We start from the raw sequence: 17,302 nt of genomic DNA, 5'->3' as shown, positions 1-17,302 counted from the left end.
CCAGGATCCTTGGAGTTACATCAGGTAGTGGTGGGGCGACTGGGTGCTTTGCTAGCTAGCTAGCTGCTGAGTCTCAGCCAGTGAGTGTAGTGCCTCAGTTTCCTCAAGGGTAACTAAGGATGGCACACGTGCAGGAAAGTTGGGGGGTCAAACGCAATCAAGCTGCAAAATGCTCCTGACCTTCCTGCTCTCCCTTTTAAGGGGTTGACTATAGCTCCAGAGCATCCTCAGGTAAGAACCTTCCCAGGTAAGAAGATAGGCAGGTCCCCTCTGACCTAGACGGGATGGAGCCATTTAGGAAAGCCTCCCCCTCCCACCTCCCCCAGCTCTCAGCCCCTCCCCTTCCCAGTCCTCCTGCGGGGGGGGGGTCCCCGGGGGGGTCCCCCAGTCCCCACAGGTCCATCTGTTGCCAGAGCAGTTCTAGAGCAAAGGGGCGCCTGCGGGCTCCCAAGCGGGCTCTGGCGGGAGCACCTTTCCCCTCTGCTCTGTCTTCTGTTTTTTTTCACCCCCCCGCGGGCATGGCCCCTTTTGCAAACTGCGGAGGATCCCATCCTCCGGGCAGCCGAGGCGCCCCGCGGGTCTGTGTGCGCGCGGGGCACCTGGGGCGGGGGTGTACCTCAGGGGCCCTCCCCCCGCGGCCGAGGGGCGGGGGTCGCGGGCTGCTCGCGGGCCTCGAAGGGGTGGCGGGGCGGGGGGGGGGGCGGGGCGGGGCCGGGGGCGGGAAGGGCGGAGGTGGGGGCGGGAAGGGCGGAGGTGGGGGCGGGGCGGGGGGGGCGGTGAGGTAATTTCCGCGATCGGGCGTCAGCACTTTGAGTCACCCGGGGGCAGAATCGAAAGTGATCGCTCGGTGCGGAGCGGGTGCTGGTGCCGGCGGCGCCGGGCGGCGAGGGGCGGCTCCGCGCGCAGGGTAAGCGCCCGGCGAGGGCCCGGGGTCTCGGCCGCCGTCCCGGGGCGGGCTCCGTGGGACCCCCAGGCGAGAGGGAGCGGAGGGGGCGGCCGCGCCCCGCGGGAGGGGGGTGCTGGTGTGGCGGCGGGGGGAGGGTACCCAGAAGCCACCTGCGAGCCCCCGGCCCCGGGAAGCTAGGCAGCCGGGTCGCCGCGACCCCGGCTCCCCGCCCCCCCCCCCCGGCCCCGCCTGGGGAGGGGCCGCGATCTCTGCACCCCGAGTCCAGAACCCTTAGTGTCGTCCTGTTTCTGAATATCCACCCGGCTTGGGCTCTACCCTGGTCCCTCTGTAGCTGGACCGAAGATTCACTTTGGAGAGGGGAGGGCTTTCCCCTCAAGGCTGAAGCTGCAACCATTTCCTTTCAAAACATCTCTCGGTGCTGTGCTCAAAGTTTCCCCTGCAAGTTCCATGCAGACGGGGCTTCCCCACTTCCTCCCCGAGCTCTGATGCTGTTCTGCTGGCCCCCGCCCCGCCGCCCACCCCCCCAGCAGGGGCTGCTGTGTGTTTGGGTGCGTCAGTGCTGGGGGGCGTTAGAGAGGGAGGCTCCTCGGGGAGCCCCAAGAGTCCATGGGCCGTCAGGGCTCCTGTTGCCAGGGCAGCCTTCCCCCAGGGCCCAAAGACCCTTCAGAAGTGGGAGGGGTCTTGGTTGGGTCAAGGTCAGTGCGGCCCCCTCCTCCTGTGTTGTGGACAGAATTCTCCCTGGCCTGACGGAGAGGCAGAGTGTGTCTGAGCCCCTACCTGGTGCATGTGGGCCTCCTGGCCTCAGGATCTGACCTTCCTTCTTGCTGTTCCCCATTCCAGACTTCTAACCATGGGTGAGCAGCCCCGGAGGACCCTCTGAAGCCGTGAACCCCGGATGGCACTCCGCAGAGCCAGGCCAGGGATGGTGCCCCCAGGGGCCGGCTCATCACCCACCAGCCCCATGGCCACCAAGGAGCTGTCTCTGGCCGGGCTGCGTGCCCAGCTGGACCTGCACCTGGCCTGCCCCCGCTGCAGTCAGCGGCTCAATGAGAGTACCTACCTCCTGCGCAGGGTAGAGCACAGTTGTCCCCGAGAGATCCTGCTGGCCCGCTTCAAGCGAGCCCCCAGGAGCCGCTTCTGGCACAAGGTGGACCGCCGGCCCAGCTTTCCGCGGCCTGCCCGCTATGAAGTCTGCTGGTACTACACCCCGGGGGTTGGCTGCCAGCGCCACCGCAACCAGTGCACCTTTGCCCGCAGTCCGGAGGAGGCGCTGGTCTGGACCTTTGAGCGTGAGCATAATGTCCGGCGTCTGTGGCTCAAGACTGAGCTGCAGGGCGAGGCCCGGGGTGAGCTGCGCGGCCCAGCGGATGCCATCCGTGCGGAGTATGGTGGCCACTTCCAGCTACTGTGTTCCCACTGCTTCCGGTGCTGTCCTCCACGCCTCTGCCCCGTGGACCCCCAGGGGCGCTGCCCCAAGCATGGAGCCTGCCCTGCGCTCCTGACCCACGTGACCACTGAGGGCCGCCGCAAGCAGCAGGTCGTGGAGGTGCGGCCACAGCCCCAGTACGGCCAGCCACTGGCCTACTGCATGTACGTGGGGCGCGGGCGGCCGTGCCGGCACGGGGCGTCCCGCTGCCAGTATGCGCACAGCGCGGTGGAGATGGCCGTGTGGGAGGCTGAGCAGCTGGACGGGCTCCAGCGGCGGGACCTGCTCTCGCCCACTGCCCCCAGAGAGGGTGAGCACACGGTCCCCCACGGCCAGACCACTGCGGTCAGGCTGTACTGCCATGCCTGCCTGGTCACCTGCCACTCCCAGGAGGCCTTTGAGAACCACTGCTCTTCCCTGGAGCACGCACAGATGGTGGCCCTGGACCAGACCGAGTCCTGGGAGTACCGCAGCCCACCCATGGGGCTCTCCACGTTTGAGCTCTGCCCAGAGTAAGGACAGTGGGGTGCAGGGTTGGGGTGGGGGATGAACCCCCCTTCAGCTGGAACCAGGGGTTCTCTGTCCCCTCTGTTATGGGCTGGCCCCCGCCCTGGCCTCCGGGGGGTGGTTAAGGGTGGTTAAGGGAGGTTCACCGAGGCCTCTTCTTGTGGGCACAGGATGGAGGCGGTCCCTGTTCCCGCCCTGCCCTGCCCCCAGGCCCGGATTCTACCCTGCCTCCTGCCACAGGCCAGTATTGGGCTGAGAGGCTTACCTCTGCCCTGCTTGCTGACCTCCCGTTTCCCAGACCCAGCCTTTGTGAGTATGGGGAGGTCTGCACCAAGGCGCATTCCGAGCAGGAGCTACAGGAGTGGATGCAACGAGCACAAACCCTGAAGCTGCGGGAGCAGGCCGCCTGGCAGGAGGGGCTGGTGTCTTACCAGGCACGGCTGCTGGCTGAGTACCAGCGCAGCAGGAGTGAGGTCCTGGTGGTAAGTGGGAGCCAAGTGAGTGGGCAGGGGATTGCTGGGGCCAGAGCCCCGCTGCTGACCGCCGGGCTTCCTGTGCAGGTGGCTGAGACCGTCGATGGCGTGTCTGTCACCTGCAGCCAGCCCTTGGTGCATCAGGCGCATGAGCAGAAGACTCAGCACAGCTGGATATTTGACATCCACTCCGAGGTGAGCAGTCAGCAGGCCTCGGGGTGGTTGGGGTTTGGGGTCTGGAGCTGCCTGTGCGTTCTCCTGCCGTGTGCTTGTGTGATCTGAAGCCTGCCTCTGTGTCCTGTGCCGACCCCTGTGGCGTTACTCTGCGGAGCGTCCGGCATAGAGAGTGAGGACCAGGCTACTTACCTCGTGTGCCCTGAGCGTCCCGTGCTCCACGGGGGCTGCTCTGCGACCCTATTTGCAGTGGGGAACCCCAGGGTTCAGAGAGGCCAAGCAGCCTTCTGGGCTCGCAGCCAGGAAGCCCAGCAGGGTGGGAGGGGCGCGTGGGTCAGCCTGGGCCCTGATGGGCGGGCAGGGTCTGGGGCCACCTCACCATCCAGTCTCTCCCCCAGGAGCCCCTGCTACATGTGGCCCTGCTCAAGCAGGAGCTGGGAGCAGACTTCTCGCTGGTGGCCCCCTGCCTTCCGCCAGGCCAGCTCTATGCCAAGGGGGAGCGCTTCCGAGCGCGTGCCTCTCCAGCCAGGTTCCGGGTGGAGGTGCGCGTGCAGAGCACCTCCTTCGGCTTCTTCGAGCAGTGGGTGGTCTTCGACTTCGGCCGCAGGCCAGTGCTGCTGCAGAAGCTGGGGCTGCAGCTGGGCCAGGTGCGCTGCCCGGGCCTCCGGGCAATGGTAGCACGCGGCCATCCCGAGGAGCTGGAGCGCTGGCACACAGGCAACCGCCTCGTGGTGCCTGCCGTGGAGCGGACGGCCGAGCAGGTGGCCCTGGTGGCCAAGTACAAGGTTCCCGCCCTGGCACTGGACTTCAGCCACGGGGGCCCGGCGCCGGGTCCTATCTCCTGCGCCAACTACCGGCAGAGGATGCACCAGTTTCTCTATGAGGAGGAAGCTGCTCAGCAGCAGCTGGTGGCCAAGTGAGTGGGGGCTTCTGGGCCCACGGGGGCTGCTGGGCTGCTGGCTGCAGAACTCCGGCCCGGTTCGCTGACCCTGTTCTCCCCACCAGGCTGAACTTTCGGGGCCCGGTGTGCCTGAGGACAACCCTGCAGACGCCGGCCCTGGGCATGCTCTTTCCGCCGGCAGGAGCCCTCTATGCCGAGGTCCCCACCCCCTCCTCTCTGATGCCGGACACACACGAGGGCTTTCTGCTGGGCCGGGCGGTCAGCACAGCCCTTGTGGCCCCTGTGCCCGCACCTGACCACACGGTGTTTGAGGTGCGGCTAGAAACCCGGGCCATCTCAGAGCAGGCGCTGTGGCTCCTCCTGCCCACCCACTGCTGCTCGGCCCTGGGGCTGCAGCCTGAAACCAGCCCTGTCTTGGAGGTGCAGTTCCAGATCGACCCGCTGACCTTCCGCTTCTGGCACCAGGCGGTGGACGCGCTGCCCGAGGAGCGCCTGGTGGTGCCGGACCTGCCGACCTGCGGCCTGCCCGGGCCTCTGCCCACCCCACCCACGGTGCATGGCAACCACAAGCAGAAGTTGGCTGTGGCGTTCATTGCGGGCAGCCGCCCCAGGGGCATGCAGCCCATTGCCCCCCTGCTCATCTACGGCCCTTTCGGCACGGGCAAGACCTACACTCTGGCGATGGCCTCCCTGGAGGTCGTCCGGCAGCCCCACACCAGGGTGCTCATCTGCACACACACCAACAGGTGAGCCCAGGGCCACCCTGCTTCCTGGGCCGGGGCAAGTGTGCCGCTGGGGGGTGTGCTACTGCCAGAGAAGAAGGGGGGCCTGGGGTTCCCAGGATCACTGGAGGCCTGGGCAGCTAGCGCCAGAGTGGACTGCCAGGGTTGCCTGGCCATCGGCAGAGTGGGGTCTGGGCCGGGCCCGCATCCTGGACATGGGGGCGGGGACGGTGTAGCCCCTGGGGCGGTCAGGGTCACACTGACCCTTGGGACTCTCTCTGATAGCTGAACAGCCCTGGGCTAAAAGAGACGGGACATTTGTGCTTCGGGCCCAGTGCGGGGTGCCCTGGGTGTCAGGGTCTGCTGTCTGGAGGCGGGGCTGTGGGTGCCCCCACAGGGGCCCTAGGCCAGGCAGAGTTGTGGGTGGGGGTCTGGCATGGCCGCCCAGTGTTTCCCAAGGTGAGGCTCTGGTGTTACCTTCTTTCAGTCTCTCTCAGTTGATCCCTTTTGGTCAGTATGGTTTTCTTAGCCCCAATACTCGCTGCTGCCTGGGCAGGGCTCTCTCCCAAGCTGGGCCTGGGGATCCCTGGGGAGCAGGTCCCTGCAGAGAGGCACGGGGGCTCTGGGTGTGAGGGGCTGGCCTCGGTGCTTCTCACCTGGGTGCATGTGGGTGCTTGCCCACCTGCCGTCACTGCCCACCCACCGTCACTGCCCACCCACCCTCACTGCCCACCGTCACTGCCCACCCTCACTGCCCACCCACCGTCACTGCCCACCGTCACTGCCCACCCACCCTCACTGCCCACCGTCACTGCCCACCCACCCTCACTGCCCACCGTCACTGCCCACCCACCGTCACTGCCCACCATCACTGCCCACCCACCCTCACTGCCCACCGTCACTGCCCACCCACGCTCACTGCCCACCGTCACTGCCCACCGTCACTGCCCACCCACGCTCCCTGCCCACTGTCACTGCCCACCATCACTGCCCGCCCACCATCACTGCCCACCCACGCTCACTGCCCACTGTCACTGCCCACCATCACTGCCCACCCACGCTCCCTGCCCACTGTCACTGCCCACCATCACTGCCCGCCCACCATCACTGCCCACCCACTGTCACCATAGCCTCTGGCCTCCCTGGGCTGCCTCAGGCAGGGGCCCCTATGGTGTCCCTCTCTGCCTCTCTGTATGTCCAGTTCCTTCACCTCCTCCTCCAGGGAGCACTCCCTGACCACCTAGACCCTCTGTGCTGCTGCAGTTCTCGTCTGGCTCTGGCCTTCCCCCGTTTCTCTGTCTGTCCTCTACTGGTGTCTAAGCTCTGGGGGCAGGACACAGGTCTGTCTGTCTCCTTTGAATTCCCGGCATCCAGGCCAGCCTGGGCTCACAGGAGGTGCTTTAGTGGACAGCTGCCGAGGCCCCATGTGCCCTTCTCCCCTCAGCGCGGCCGACATCTACATCGAGGAGCATTTCCACCGCTACGTGAGTAGCGGCCACCCCGAGGCCTCTCCGCTGCGGGTGATGTACACGGACCGCCCGCCCAGCCAGACAGACGCGGCCACGCTGCGGTACTGCCTCCTGACCGAGGACCGCCGGGCCTTCCGCCCCCCGACGCGGGCGGAGCTGGAGCAGCACCGTATCGTGGTCACCACCACCTCCCAGGCCCGCGAGCTCAGGGTGCCGGCCGGTTTCTTCTCGCACATCCTCATTGACGAGGCCGCCCAGATGCTGGAGTGCGAGGCGCTTACCCCACTGCGCTACGCCTCGCCCAGCACCCGCGTGGTGCTGGCCGGGGACCACATGCAGGTCACGCCCAAGCTCTACAGTGTGGCAGGCGCCCAGGCCGCGGGGCACACCCTTCTCTGCCGCCTCTTCCAGCACTACCAGCAGGAGGCGCACGAGGTCGCCCGGCACAGCCGCATCATCTTCCACGAGAACTACCGTTCCACCGAGGCCATCCTCAGCTTCGTCTCGCGACACTTCTATGTGGCCAAGGGCAGCCCCATCCACGCCAGTAGCAAGGTGCCTCGCCACCCCGAGCACTACCCGCTCATGTTCTGCCACGTGGCGGGCAACCCCGAACGTGACATGTCGGGCACGTCCTGGCTGAACACGGCGGAGATCGTCCAGGTCGTTGAGAAGGTGCAGGACATCTACCACAGCTGGCCCCCCTGCTGGGGCAGCCGGGAGCAGAGGCACATTTGCGCCGTGTCCCATGGCGCCCAGGTAAGCCCCAGATGCGGGGACAACCTGCCTCCCCCGCTTCTGACAGGGACGCCTGGAGGAGGGCACCGGTCCCTCCGTGGTCTGGAGGACCTGCACGCAGGGCCTCCTCGGCCTCAGTTTCCCCTCCTGAGAGAGGGACTGAGGAAATAATTTGCCAGGCCGTGATGTGGGGCTCGAATCCCGCTGCTGGCGCCAGGGCACCAGGCGGTGGGGGCCGGTGTCCCACACCGGTGCTCACCCAGGCCTGCTGCTCCGGCTGTGTGTGTCTCCAGGTGGGTGCGCTAAGGCAGGAGCTGAGGAAGAGGGACCTGGGCCAGGTGTCTGTGGGCAGCTTTGAGATCCTGCCAGGTGGGTGATCGGTGCTGGGGTGAGGGCGGGTGGGCGGCACCCCCCCGCCCGGCCTGACCGTGCCCACTTGCAGGGCGGGAATTCCGCGTCGTGGTGCTGAGCACTGTCCACGACCACCACAGCCTGCTGAGCTCAGGGGCACCTGCCCTGGGCTTCTTCACTGACGCCCGTGTGCTCAACACCGTCATGACCCGCGCCCAGTCCCAGGTGGTGGCCGTGGGCAACGCCGTGGCCCTCTGCTCCTTCGGGGCCTGCAGCAAGCTCTGGAAGAGCTTCATCCGCGAGTGTGTGAGGCACCGCAGCATCTGCCCCGAGACTCTGTCCCTGGAGCACATCGAGCAGGATGTGGTCCGAAGACAGCGCTGGGCCCTGCAAGCAGAGGGGTCTGTGGCAGCCGTGGCCCAGGACACTGTCCCAGAGGAGGGGGCAGCAGGGGCTCCAGCCAAAGAGCACGCAGCCACGGAGAGGGTGGGGCCAGCGGCCAAGGCTGAAGGGAGAACATCCCTGTCCAAGACCTCGGCAGCAGGAGAGGACGCAGCCGCACAGAGGACAGAGGCTGGGGACACGGCATTGGGGTCCGTGGCCGGGCGCTGCACAGTGGTGGGGGAGCCCGCCAGGGTCCCCACGGAGGCAGAGGACACACCATCAGCAGGGAACTTGTCGGTGGGGGACAAGGCCCCCGGGAAGGCGGTGGCGGGGCCGATGGCCACGGAAGATGGGGAAGCCGAGGAGCCCGAAGACTCCGAGTCGGACTTCTGGCCTTCTGACACAGAGCTTAACGCCGACGACTCCATCCTGCAGGAGCTCCTGGATGAAGCCCGGAACGTGATGGTGACCGTCCGGGAAGATGGGCTGCTGGACACTGTCACCAGGCCCGAGTCCCCACACCAGGCCCAGCAGTACAGGAACCTGCCGCGGGCCACGCTGCGGAAGCTGCTGTGCACGGAGCCTGAGTTGTACCGCCACTGCGCCTTCATGCAGGAGACCTTTGAGCGGGCGATGGCCATCCCGCTGGACAACACAGATTCCGGCCCCATCCAGATCAGGGGCCGCTTGCACTGTGGGATGGCCTTCAGCGGGGACGAGGTGCTGGTGAGGGTCCTGGGAGGAGACCAGGGCTCCTCCGGGAGGCTGCAGGGCCGCGTGGTGGGCGTGCTCAAGAGGAAACGCCGCGAGCTGGTGTTCGTGTGCCGCATGGACGAGTGGGACCCTCGCCTCATGACCCCCATCGACGGCTCTGTGACCAAGATCTTCGTGGCCGAGCTGAAGGACCCGCTGCAGGTGCCCGTGCACCGTGTCCAGCAGGGCCGCGTGCAGCGCGTGGGGTACGAGCGGCTCCCTGCCGAGGCCCGCAGCAGTCGGCTCTTCTGGGTGCGCATTGTCCTGTGGCGGCAGCGCTTCTACTATCCCCTGGGCATCATCCTGGAGGTGCTGCCCGAGGCCACCACCTGGGAGCAGGGCCTCCGCATCCTGGACCTGGAGCACGGCCTGAGAAAGCCCTCGCTGGAGCCAGCCTCCATCAGCAAGGCGCTGCAGAAGTACCGGGCGGAGCTCGGCCGGGCCCCTGACCGCCGGGAGGACTGCCGCGGCTTCCTGACCTTCACCGTGGACCCCCAGGGCGCCTGCTACCTGGATGATGCCCTCAGCGTCCGAGATCTGGGCTCCAGGTACGAGGTGGCCGTGCACATCGCCGACGTGGCCAGTGTTGTCCCCAGGGACGGGCCTCTGGACTTAGAGGCCCGCAGACAGGGCATCACGTTCTACGCCCCTAACCGGGAGCCTGTGCCTATGCTGCCAGCCGGCCTCTGCCAGGACGCACTCAGCCTCCTGCCTGGCCAAGACCGCTTGGCCATCTCCCTCTTCCTCACCGTCGAGAAGGGCAGTGACCAGCTCCAAAGCCTGCACTTCGCGCCCTCTGTGGTCTGCTCTGACCGTCAGCTGTCCTACGAGGAAGCCGAGCATGTGATCAAGAGGCACCCGGGCGCTGGCCACGAGCTGCCAGCCCGCCTGGACTCTGTGGACGCCTGTGTTGTGGCCGCATGCCACTTCTCCCGGGTGCTGCGCCGAGCCCGCCTGCGGACCGACTCCCACTACGAGCAGCCCAGTGAGGACTGTGTGCTTGGCTTCCGCGCGGCCCACGTCATGGTCAAAGAGTACATGATCCAGTTCAACAGCCTGGTGGCCGAGCTCCTGGTGAGCAGCGAGCACACGCAGACCGTCACGCCGCTGCGGTGGCAGCCCGCACCTAGCGAGCACCAGCTCGGGGCCTTGTGTGAGAAGCACAGAGAGCTGGTGCCCCTGTCGCTGCACCTCCGCCACCACCTGCAGGGCCACGGCCCCCCCGGTACACAGATCCACCTCCTGGGCTCCCTGTGGAGGCACCTGCAGCGCGCAGCCTGTGCTGGGGACCACGACTGTCTGGCAGACCTCATCACCACGGATGACATGCACCCCTCTCTGGCTCCTGTGGGCCTTGACTTCCGCAAGGCGCTGGGCCGCTCAGTGTTTGGCCGCTCCCGCCAAGGGGGACGGCAGGTGGCCAGCCACTATGCACTGCAGGTCGACTGGTACACGTGGGCCACCTCGCCCATTCGCCGGTACCTGGACGTGGTGCTGCAGCGGCAGATCCTGCTGGCGCTGGGCCACAGGGGCTCCACCTACTCCGCCAGGGACATCGATGGGCTCTGCCAGGAATTCAGCTACCAGCACGGGCGCGCCCAGAGCTATCAGCGCCAGGCCCAAAGCCTGCATCTAGCCGCACAGCTCAAGGTCCAGCCGCAGAGCAAGCTGGGCTTTGTGGTGGGCGTGGAGGCAGGCACCCGTGGCTTCAGGCTGCTCTTCCCAGCCGACCCCGAGACCCTGCCTGACCCCTGCCCTGTCCACTACCGCTCCCTGCAGTTGGCGGAGCACCCCAGCGACCTGGTGAAGCGGCCGGGCCTGCGGCTGGGGTGGCGGCGCCGAATCTACTCTGTGCAGGCAGACAGGCGGCCCTCCCCGGTGCCTGGCACCCTGCTGGACCCACACTGCCGGCGGGTTGAGGCCGCCCTGTGGCAGCAGCTGCTGGAGCTGGTGCAGGAGGGGCGGTGGCCTGAGGCAGCCGCCCTAGTGCAGGAGCAGGGCACGACGGAGCCCCAGCCGCCGGAGCTGGGCTGCGTGTGGTGGAGCTGCTGTGGCCAGTTTGTGGAGGTGGCCCGGGAGCTGGGCAGTGGGGACACGCTGCAGGTGCAGCTCAGTGCCGTCCTGCAGCGCGGGTTCCTCGTACCGAGTCTGCAGCTGTGCACCATGGTGCCTGGCCTCACCCTCTGCCTGGAGCACGTGGAGCGGCCAGGCGCCTGCTTCCTGGACCAGATGCCCCGCGCGGCGCGGGACCGCTATCTCCACCTGGGCGAGTACTCCCGCGTGTGGGGGTCGTTCTGCTCCCTGGAGTCAGCCACCAGCGCAGTCTCTGAGGGTGACTCCATTACGCTGCAGCACGTGAGCATATCCTGGGATGCGGAGCAGGTGGCTCAGGGCCACCTGTGGGGCTCCTTCTGCCTGGAACCTTCCTTCCTCAGTGAGCATTTCATTGACCTCAACTTCGGCCACTGCTACCTCTGCATCCGGCTCGAGGGGCTGCCAGCCATGCCCGCTGCAGGGGAGCTGCACCCCCCCGCTGGTCCTGGCCAGCCTCCCCTGGCCGCCCTGCCCTGCTCATCCCTCCTGAGCATCGACCCTGACACATACACGTGGGTGGCCCACGGGCTGATGGAGCCCTGGGACCGGAAGGAGGGCTGGGCCGACCAGCAGGAGACCCCCAGGCGGATGCACTTCTTCATCCAGCACATGGCCATGGAGAAGGTTCCAGAAGAGGTGCTGAGACCTGGCACCCAATTCACCATTGAGGTTCTGCCCAAGCAGCTTCCTGACATGTGAGTGGCCTCCACAGGGAGAAGCCGGGGAGAAGCTGGTGGGCGGGGTGGGGCGAGAACTCCCTGGGTGTCCTCCTGGGGGGAAGTCGTGGATGTCCCAGGGTCCATCTTCACTGCCGCCTGCCCCCAGTCGCAAGGAAGAAGCCGTGCGTAGGTTGAAGCGTGCGTCCCCGCTGGTCGTCAGCATTGCGCTGGGCCGGCACATCCCTCCGCCCTGCCGCCTTCCTCCCCAGCAGACCCTCCACAGAGGTAGGTCGAGGGACCCTCTAGCCCCCCCCCCCGCCATGTCCCTTCATCCTGCCTGGGCCCTGCCCTGCGCCCCTGCTCAGGCAGGCCTGACCCTTCCTTAGGGATGTACAGCAAGCTTCTGGAGAAACAGACGTTCGACCTCCCTGGAGGCTGCCACACGCTGAACTCCAGCCAGAACCGGGCTGTCAGGGCAGCCCTGCAGAAGCAGTTCACAGTGATCCAGGGCCCACCAGGTGGGGCCTGTGCTGCGGGGGTAGGGTGCCCGGGGCTGCCCGCGCAGGCAGCCGCGGTCTCTGTTCATGGCGCTGTCTGCCTGCAGGCACGGGGAAGACAGTGGTGGGTCTCCACATTGTGTTCTGGTTTCACAAGTCAAACGAGGAGCGGGTGAAGGCCTGGGGCGCCCCCGGTGAGGAGAAGCCACTGGGGGGTCCCTGCATCTTGTACTGCGGCCCCTCTAACAAGTCGGTGGATGTCCTAGCAGGTGCGCTGGGCTGGCTGTGTGGGGGCTTTGCCTGGGGTTGCTGGCCCCGGGGACAGTCTCTCATGCCCGTTGCCACCAGGACTGCTGCTGAGTAGGAAAGCAGAGTTGAAACCGCTGCGGGTGTACAGCGAGCAGGCCGAGGCCACCGAATTCCCGATGCCGGGTGTGGGCAGCAGCGGCCCGCCCAAGAAGACCCCCCGGGAGGGGAGGCCCAACCAGGCCCTCAGGTGCAGTCTGTTGGCTCTCTGTCTATGGGCGGAGGCAAAAGGCCCCACAGTCCTGTCTTGGGCAAGGGGTAACACAGGGCTTTACGGATGTCTCCCCACCCCAGGAGCATCACCCTGCACCACAGGATCCGGCAGCCCTCCAACCCCTATGCACGGGACATCAGGGAGTTCGATGCCCGTTTGCAGAAAGGGGAGATCTTTTCCAAGGATGACGTCAGCCAGTAAGCAGTTGGGGTCATGGAGTTGTTTCTTGCCATGGAGGTATATGTGGTGGGGAGGGGGTCCCTGTATGACCGTATGGTGTCCCCGGGCAGGTACAAGCAGATCCTGGGGAAGGCGCGGAAGTTCGAGCTGGAGCAGCACAGGGTCATCCTGTGCACGTGCTCGTGTGCGGCCTTAGCTAGCCTCAAGAGGCTGGTTGTCCGGCAGATCCTCATTGATGAGGCAGGCATGGCCACAGAGCCCGAGACCCTTATCCCTCTGGTGACCTTCTCGAAGGTGGAGAAGGTGAGTGAGCTGGGAGCCCCAGGCAGGTGTCAGTGGGTGTGGCCTTTTGCCTGGGTGGGCAGCATTGTGGTTGTGGTGGAGTGGCCATGGCCGTGGAGCTGGGTGCCCCGTCTGCAGGTGTCAGCACTGTGCCTGCCTGTCCCTCCAGGTGGTTCTTCTGGGGGATCACAAGCAGCTGCGGCCTGTGGTCAAAAATGAGCAGCTGCAAAATCTGGGGCTGGATCGGTCTCTCTTCGAGAGGTATCACATGGATGCCTACCTGCTGGACACCCAGTACCGCATGGTAAGCCTGTCCCAGCCTCTTCCAGCCCAAGGTGTGGTCTGAGGCCAGGGATGCCAGAGGTGTTGCTGCCCACACCCCGACCTCCTGTGTCCACCCTGGCCCCCAAGACCCCCAGCAGATAGGTGACCTGCCCTGGCACATGCCCTGCCTTGCAGCACGAGGGCATCTGTACCTTCCCCTCCATGGAGTTCTACAAGAAGAAGCTGAAGACCTGGTGGGCCCTGAAGCGGCCGCCCAGCATCCTAGGCCACATTGGCAAGGAGAGCTGCCCCGTCATCTTTGGCCACGTGCAGGGCCATGAGCAGAGCCTACTGGTGTCCACAGATGAAGGGAATGAAAACTCCAAGGCCAACCCGGAGGAGGTGGCAGAGGTGGTGAGTGTCAGTGAGACTTTCCCGGTGCCTCTTGGTCAGGGAGGGCTTCCTGGAGGAGGAGGTGGAGGAACTGGGGGGACAGGTCCAGGACCGGAGAGGTACCAGGGCCAGCTTCAACAGCACCCCCTTGGTCCCTCAGGTCCGCATTGCCAAGCAGCTGACCCTGGGCAGGACAGTGGATCCCAAAGATGTCGCCATTCTCACTCCCTACAATGCTCAGGCTGCGGAGATCAGCAAGAGCCTTGGGCGAGAGCGTGTCACTGGAGTGACCGTGTGCTCCATCACCAAGAGTCAGGGTGAGCGCGGCTCTGGGGCAGGGGGCTCGTGGGCCATCAGTCACAGGGTGGGGGCAGGTGGCATGGCTGGGGCCTCATCATGCCTACCCAACTGCGCAGGAAGTGAGTGGCGCTACGTGCTGGTGAGCACCGTCCGGACGTGCCAGGAGAGTGACCTGGACCAGCGGCCGACTAAGAGCTGGCTTAAGAAGTTCCTGGGCTTTGTCGTGGACCCCAATCAAGTCAACGTGGCCATCACCCGGGCCAAAGAGGGACTCTGCTTCATCGGTAGGACCAGTTGGCTGGGGGAGGGGAGGGCTGGGGCAGGGCTTCTGGGGGTGTGGCTGCTCTGCTCGGGGTGGGGAGGGCTGGGGCGGGCTGGGGCGGGGTTCCTCCTAGGGGTGTGGCTGCTCGGCTGTGGGTGTGGCTGCCCGGCTGGGGGTGGGGAGGGCTTTGGCAGGGTTGAGGTCTACCATGGACTCCTCTCCCCTCCCTCAACCTCCGCAGGAGACCACCGCCTCCTGCGTTGTTGCCCTCTCTGGCGGAGATTCCTGGACTTCTGTGAGGACCAGCAGACCCTCGTGCCCGCCTGCCAGGTGCGAGTTCGGAGGAGGCCAGCGGTGTCTCCTTGAAGAGCCCACTCTGCCCGCCCACTGCCATCAGGCTGCCAGGACTGCGAGGTGAAGTCCTGAGCCCTCTTCTGTGGGCTGCCTTGCCAGGCCCCACTCAGCAGAATCCTGCGTGCCTTCGGTGGGCACTGCTGGCCACCCCGCCTGCGTGGCTGGGTCTCTGCCGCGGTTGTGAGCAATAATCCCCTCCTGGAGCCTTGGCCTCTCCCCCGGGGCGGGAGCAGGCCAGACGCCGCCCTGCCAGCGTGCACCTACCCTTGGGGGGAGGAATCCCAACTCTCCCCGCTGTGCTGCTTCTGTGGGGACATTTGGTGACAGGGACCATCTTAGGGGTGTGTGATGGAGGGGGGGAGGTCCTCTGGACCTTCTGGTGTTGCTGGGAAGTTTTGGGGTGGGAAAGGGAATCCCAGTGGGGCTACTCTTTGGTCTTTGGATGCCATGCCTGATCACACTGGGTGCTGGGTGTGGAGCTCAGCCATCTTTTCTTCTTTCTTTTTTTTTTTCAAGTAGGCTCCATGGCCAGTGTGGGGCTTGAACTCGTGGCCCTGAGATTAAGAGTTGCTTGTTCTACCAACTGAGCCAGCCAGGCCCCACTATATCTATTTTTTAAATAACCAAACGCCAGTGTCCTTTTTACTGGAACAAGTTCCTTAGCCCAAACTTAGACAAAGAGGCCTCCCTGGAACAGAGGGCCTTTTCTCTACCCCCACTACCCTGTCTAACTGGGACCCACAGCTCTGTGTCCTTCAGGGGTCACCTGCCCTTGCACGAGGAAGGGCAGACCAGAACCAAATGCCCACACAGCCTTGCCTGGACCATGGGTGTGTGGGTGGGGACTGGGGTTGAGGTGCCCCTGGATGGGCAGCCTTGTGCCTTCACCCTGAGCTCTACCTCCCCTTTGCAACCTGAAGCCTGCTCCCAGGCCAGGGCTTTAGGGACAACCTATCCTGTGTGTCTGTCTTTGTAAAGTTGAGGATCTGCACCTGTCCCTCAGGGTCTCAGTGCATTTATGTCCTAACTGCTCTGGAACCTCTTGCCTTGATATCAGCCCTCACCCCCCCCCCCCCCGCACGCCTCTCCCCAAGGCAGCTCTGACTCAGAGTCTCTGCACTTCCACTGTCCCTGTGGCCTGGGGGATGTGGCAAACAAGTTGCTTATACTAAGAGGGGCTTGCCCCCCACTGTGGCCTTGCTGCAGAACCGTCTGCCAGTGGGGGGGGGGCGGGGGGGAGTGATGTTCTGATGTTTTCTACAAATCAATTTCTACATTCCAATTTTTATATATTTTCTTGGACTCTGTGTTATATGATTCAATAATAATTTTATTATAAAGACCACTCTGAATGTTTTTCTCACTTCTGGGTGTTTGAGATTTTACTGGGGGGGCAAGAAGGGGAGGCGCCTCCTCTTGTTCTGGGTTGCAGGGTGGCTCCTGAGTCTGTCAAGAATCAAGAGCCCCTTCTAGCCGGATGCTGGACAAGCAAGCACTCTGGGAGGGGCTGGTATCCCCATGTCCCCAAGCAAGCACTCTGGGAGGGGCTGGTATCCCCATGTCCCCATGTCACAGTGGACAACACAGCCAGTGGGCTGAGCAGGGTCTGTGCCAGAACAGTGGAAGCTGGGTGGGGGGCTGACTTGGTGAAGATGGGCCACAGGGATGAGCTGGATCCAGGTGATGCAGGCATGCCCAGCCTACTGAACGCAGACCCCAGGCCAAGTCCAAAGTCCCTGAGGCTGCCAGCCCTGCCAGTGTCCTGCGTGGTCCAGGGTCTGAATGCTTGAGGACCTTGGAACCTGCATACCTTCTCCAAGCCGACTTTGGCCATTCCGTATCTGGTTGGTTTCTTGCTCAGTGCCCAGTGCCTCCAACAGCACCGCTGTACGGAGGAAGGTGTGGCCGGACCCTGGCTTCCCTAGGTGCCCGCATGGGTATCAGACGGGTGTGGAGGTCACAGAGAGTCAAAGGGTCAAAGGCCTGCTCCAAGGCCTGTGTGTTCCTTGCGAGGCTGCAGAGGGAGCCAGACGGGCCCCACCTGGAAGAGCACTTTTATTCTAGGCCAACCACGCAGGCATGGAGAAGTTTTACTACCTGGTCAAAAGCAGTCGAAACGAGGACCAACAGACGCCCTGAGGCAGGAAGTCGGGACCTCTTCAGCCTGGAGTCAGGGAGGGCTTCACGGAGGAGCGGGCGTTGAAGTCCGGAGCGTGCGCGGGGCGGTGGGGAACCAGGGCGGTCGGGCACCTGCGCGCAGAGGCGGCGCGAGGCGGGGCCGCAGGCGGAGGGCGGGCCTCGCCGCAAAGAGGGTCAAGGTTTCCAGTCAGGCGCGTTCTCGTGCAAGGCCGCGAACCAAACGGAGCTCCGCGCAGAGGAAAGGCGCTTGGCCCTGCGCGCGAGCGAGGTTCAAATACGCGGGCGCGCCAGGCCTGGTGGTGCGGGGCCCTCACAGCGGGAACCTGCCGCGGGGCTGGCCTCTGCGCAGCTGCCATCGCATGAGGGCTGGAGACGCGGGGATCTGGGATGACCCCCAGCCGCCTGGCCCATAGCCGCCTGCCTTGGCGAACCACGACTCCAGCCTGCCCCCTTCTTGGTGGGAGGGATGGTATGACCTGGCACAAAACCCAATCCCTGGTCCCTGGCCAGTTCTTGCTTCTCTCCCTGACTCCTCCCCCTACCCTGTGCCCTA

At 65.4% G+C, this 17,302-nt stretch overlaps 1 protein-coding gene across 2 annotated transcripts; it reads left to right on the top strand.

Annotated features, from left to right (window-relative positions):
* Positions 1–815: 815 nt before the first annotated feature.
* HELZ2 (helicase with zinc finger 2) lies at positions 816–15,955 on the top strand. Of its 2 annotated transcripts, XM_028091136.2 has the most exons (20): positions 816–907; positions 1,748–2,845; positions 3,139–3,322; positions 3,401–3,508; positions 3,886–4,403; positions 4,493–5,134; positions 6,555–7,338; positions 7,611–7,686; positions 7,760–11,594; positions 11,725–11,843; positions 11,945–12,076; positions 12,163–12,324; positions 12,404–12,551; positions 12,656–12,772; positions 12,866–13,058; positions 13,207–13,341; positions 13,497–13,715; positions 13,855–14,011; positions 14,111–14,278; positions 14,498–15,955. In XM_028091136.2, the coding sequence occupies exons 2-20, from the start codon at positions 1,803–1,805 to the stop codon at positions 14,620–14,622; spliced, it is 8,865 nt and encodes a 2,954-aa protein (XP_027946937.1). In that variant the 5' UTR covers positions 816–907; positions 1,748–1,802; the 3' UTR covers positions 14,623–15,955. The 2 variants fall into 2 exon arrangements, 1 of the variants encoding a protein (XP_027946937.1); XR_015769052.1 differs by lacking the exons at positions 11,725–11,843; positions 12,656–12,772; positions 12,866–13,058; ... (3 more) ...; positions 14,111–14,278; positions 14,498–15,955 and having other exon boundaries at positions 12,404–12,490.
* The last annotated feature ends 1,347 nt before the right edge of the window (positions 15,956–17,302 follow it).

Source organism: Eumetopias jubatus, unplaced genomic scaffold (assembly GCF_037043125.1).
Source record: "Eumetopias jubatus isolate StellerSeaLion01/CBP00866 unplaced genomic scaffold, mEumJub1_p1.0 scaffold_9, whole genome shotgun sequence".
NCBI classification, from domain to species: Eukaryota; Metazoa; Chordata; class Mammalia; order Carnivora; family Otariidae; genus Eumetopias; species Eumetopias jubatus.
The sequence above is the reverse complement of the archived record's forward strand: the minus strand, read 5'-3'. Positions and strand labels throughout refer to the sequence as shown.

Excerpts from the sequence above, each read along its gene's own strand:
- HELZ2 (XM_028091136.2), top strand. The coding sequence starts at position 1,803 with ATGGCACTCCGCAGAGCCAGGCCAGGGATGGTGCCCCCAGGGGCCGGC. Across the intron at positions 2,846-3,138 it reads ACGTTTGAGCTCTGCCCAGA|ACCCAGCCTTTGTGAGTATG; the intron begins GTAAGGACAGTG and ends CCCGTTTCCCAG. Across the intron at positions 11,844-11,944 it reads CCAGCAGACCCTCCACAGAG|GGATGTACAGCAAGCTTCTG; the intron begins GTAGGTCGAGGG and ends ACCCTTCCTTAG.